General features: G+C 35.8%; 1 protein-coding gene across 1 annotated transcript in view; it reads right to left on the bottom strand.

The window, feature by feature from the left end:
- LOC104835473 (YTH domain-containing protein 2-like) overlaps window positions 1–3,609 on the bottom strand; it is a 4,681-nt gene extending 1,072 nt beyond the window's left edge. The window contains exons 1-4 of the mRNA XM_010573467.1: window positions 3,482–3,609; window positions 2,769–2,974; window positions 2,029–2,224; window positions 686–795 (exon numbers count right to left, since the gene is read on the bottom strand). Of these exons, the coding sequence (XP_010571769.1) occupies window positions 686–795; window positions 2,029–2,224; window positions 2,769–2,974; window positions 3,482–3,605 (636 nt within the window). The 5' untranslated portion in view covers window positions 3,606–3,609. The remainder of the gene's footprint in view (window positions 1–685; window positions 796–2,028; window positions 2,225–2,768; window positions 2,975–3,481) is intronic.
- Between the last annotated feature and the right edge of the window lie 263 nt (window positions 3,610–3,872).

The following is a 3,872-nucleotide window of genomic DNA, read 5'->3' as shown; positions in this document are numbered from 1 at the left end:
CTTGATGTGTGCTGGGAGCAGTGCCATTAGGTCAAAGCAAGAGCACCACATAGGCAGCACAGGCAGCCAGAAACAGCTGAAGGGCCATTATGCAGCCACTATCACCTGCAGCTTGCTGTCTCCTGCAGCCATTGTCTTTTGTCTAGCAGTTTCATAAGAATCTGCTAACTTATGGAAATGGAAAAAACCTCCAAGCTGGAAGGTACAAAACATCAGGTTACCCAAAAAGCTTTTGAAGGGGATCCAACAGCAGCTGCACTGCTGAGGCTTTCCTGCTTCCCAGTGAGATACAGGGGACACCCGCACCATGACAGAGGCAGAAGGATGAGCACTCTCACCGTCAGCTAGGTAACTAATTCTTTTTTTCTTTTTGCTCATAGGTGCACAAATTGAGAGTTTTAAGTTATGAACCTTACGACTTGAATGGTAAGTGAATTCAGGTGTTAAGACCACTCTGGACAAAAGGGAATTGAGCCCCTCTATTTGTTGTACTTCTTAATGAGCTCAGGAAATAAAGGTTAAATCACAGAGTATGTTGTCCTGTAAATTTGAGGCCCAAATGGACCGTGACAGCCAGTCTTACAGATAAATCTTGGTTACCCAAATGTTTCAGAAGTCTTTTGGGTAAGATATGACATAAATATCCGCCTACAAGAAACAAGCATTGAAGTGATACACTACTTACTTCAGGGTCCAGTTTGAGATGGAGCCATTCATCTAACTTCAGTAGTGCCAAATTAGCCGTTGTTTTGTCCTCCATCTCACTATCACTGTTATCATTAGATACCCCATCCCCTGAATTAAATATAAAAGGTGCATTAACATTTCTGTATTGTTTCCACTTACATACAAAAACCTGAACGCTACTGTATTACCAGCAATGAATTCATTCTCCTTCTAAATTTTATTTTTGAATGTAAACATTTGTAAAACCACTTTTTATTTTCAGCACATACACCTCAGTGAAAAGTCTTTGCTTCAGTTAGCAGAACTCAAGTACCCAGACCTGCTGAGGCCCCTGCTATGTAAGTACCTGTATTGGTGTGATCCGACTCACTCATGTACCTTCATCAGTATCAACAAGCCATTGTCAAACTTTTGCATGACGCTGTTTGCAAAACCACACATTGCTCTACGCTTATTTCCCAGTAAAACAGCAGATTTAAAGACCCATTAAGAAAAAAAATAAATTACATATAAATATGGCTATTAAGTAGGATTCTAAATTTTTTTTTTAAGTGCAATTCAATCAGCATAAACACTATTTCAAGGGTAACAGTTTAAGAGCAAAACAGGAAAGCTTCAAAAATAATCACAGAATCATAGAATTGTTTAGGTTGGAAAAGACCTTTAAGATCATCGAGTCCAACCATCAACCCACCACCACACCCACTAAACCATGTCCTGAACTTGGACTCTGATTCAAACTAGTATTTCTAGAGAACTGGCAGCAGGATAGATTATTTTTGCTTTGATTCCTACAGCACTCCATTTAAATAAAAAATAAATAAATAAAAAGGAAATTTCTATATATTTCCTATTACTTTAGTTAATAGTAAAGCTAATTGTCATTAAAAGTTATCAGTAGAAAATAATCTTTAAAATGCATGTTTCAGCTGGAAGCAATGTGACTGTTTGCCACATTGATAGTTTCTAAATTATTATTTAGTTTGAATAATCTGATTCAAAGTATCAAATAAACTAGTCTTTAGAATGCATATTACACTTCTCAGCATTAGTATTGTCATCAGACATTTTGTTTGCATTTTTTATTTCATTACAAACTATAATTTCTGGGAGTTCAGAACTATGTAAGTGTAATTTGTGAATCCTTGTAGATTCATATCCATAAAACTGAGACATTTATTACAGAGCCTATAAACTATTCTTGAACAGCTACAGGAACTATAGCTCTGTCATTTTAAGAATTAGCTAATATACGTATTAAATATGCTTGAAAAATAAGCCTTGCATATCACATACTAGTGTATACCAATGGAAACATTCCAAATCCAAACCCTACTATACCTCGAAAGGATGAAGGTTCCTGCAAAGCATTACTTGGTAATCTAGCTGGTCCACAGAAGAGTGACACAGTGACAGGTGTTACAACAGAACAGCATCTGATATTTGCTATCCTGTGAGCTCTCGTCATTTCATCATATATAAGCCAGTCTGTAGGGAGTGCCTGAATGGCTGCAGCTTGCCCATTTGCTGGGGGAATCTGTGCAAGAGCAAATAAGACTAGGCTATTTTACCCTCTACTTGTAACTAAAATAAATCTTAACATATTTCTTGTTTTATACATGTAGAAATAAATAAATATTCATATATGCATGAACTTATACACACAATTTAAAAAGAGAGAGAGAATTCAACCAGACTCACAATTATCTTACCACCTTGAAACAAAATATTTTGTTTTAAAAAAGGATCTAAAAAAAAAAGTTCCAGAGCAGAACTTCTTCCTGCTATTATGAGCAGAGATTGTTACCTCTTCAAAATAGTTTCATAACTAGTTTTTTATATAATTTTGTTTTATTCCGCCTAGAAGAAGGACTCACTGAAGTAAGTTTTGATGAAATAATATTGGAAAAATAAACCAACTCCAATTCTTTGTTTTATCAACTGCCAGGAAAAATGTGTTCTAAAAACGTAGTGTTTAATGCACATGCTGCTTTTAAAGTACTGACAACTATGAAGAGACGTTTCTAAAACATTTGATATAGCGCTCTTTTTTGGGAGCTATAAATTCAGAGTGATTTTACCTTTTTATACTGAGGTTGACTAAGAACAGAGGTAGGATGAAATCGCACTTTCTTCTCCTTTGGTCCAGTCAAAACCAGGCTTTCTCTGTCTACATGCACTAGATTGGGATACATCCCAGCCACTAAGGCAGCTTTAACTACAGCCCAATTTTCAGAATTAGTATTAACATCTCTAATATCGACTCCTCCTCTGCTTCTAACAAAGCCTGAAGAAAGAAGAGGACAAAAACATACTTGTATTTAAGATCTACTTTTTTGCCTCTGAAAAAGGAATTTGGGAAAAAAAAAGTGAAATAAGCTACAAATTTGTTACAATTTTCCCCACTGCCAACCTTAACAGCACAAAGAAGAAACCGTTACATCCTTCCTGATAAGGTGTTTTATACTAACACAGAATTACTTTTTATAACATGAAGAAATTTCCTGTGGAAATAATTTATTAGAACGTAAAAATCCAAGGAAACATATCTCACACTGAAAGCCAGTGGCATGTGGAACAACCAGGGCACTTTCATTTAGATCAGCTGTTCCCTACCCACACTTCCTCACTCTAGCAACTGCACCATGCCCAGCACCCCTGTGTACTGGTCTGTTTCAAATTAAGGAAGGAAAATTACACCAGTGAATGCTGTTCTTGTTACAATTTGTATACACTTGTACTAGGCATACACTTGACTCCAAAACTATGTAAAAAATTTTTCCAAGCTACTTACCTGAGGCCCTAAGCTGGCCAAGCAACTGGGTTCTCATTCCTATAATGATTTCCATCCTTGCTTGAGACAGGAAGTTCTTTTCACAGAACGCTCTCTCCCAGCCACACTGCGCGCCTTCTGCCATGCCTGTAAAGAATATTTTTTTACATTAGCCTATTAATTTAATTAGCTAAAGTTTAAAAATACACTTAAAAAAAAAAATTTACATGTATATCAATAAAACGAAGGCAAAAATCATTCTGAAAGAAAGACAATGTATCAAACCAGGTGGGGTTTTTTTCTGGTTAAGCACTAGATTCTCTTCACCCATTCTCTAAATTAACATAAAGATCATTATGTTATTATAAGATTATTATATTATTTTAAAGATCATTATGTTAAGATCATTATT

The sequence above is a fragment of the Haliaeetus leucocephalus genome, unplaced genomic scaffold, assembly GCF_000737465.1.
Source record: "Haliaeetus leucocephalus isolate CR32 unplaced genomic scaffold, Haliaeetus_leucocephalus-4.0 Scaffold388, whole genome shotgun sequence".
NCBI lineage: Eukaryota > Metazoa > Chordata > Aves > Accipitriformes > Accipitridae > Haliaeetus > Haliaeetus leucocephalus.
This window is presented reverse-complemented; position numbering and strand designations above follow the sequence as displayed.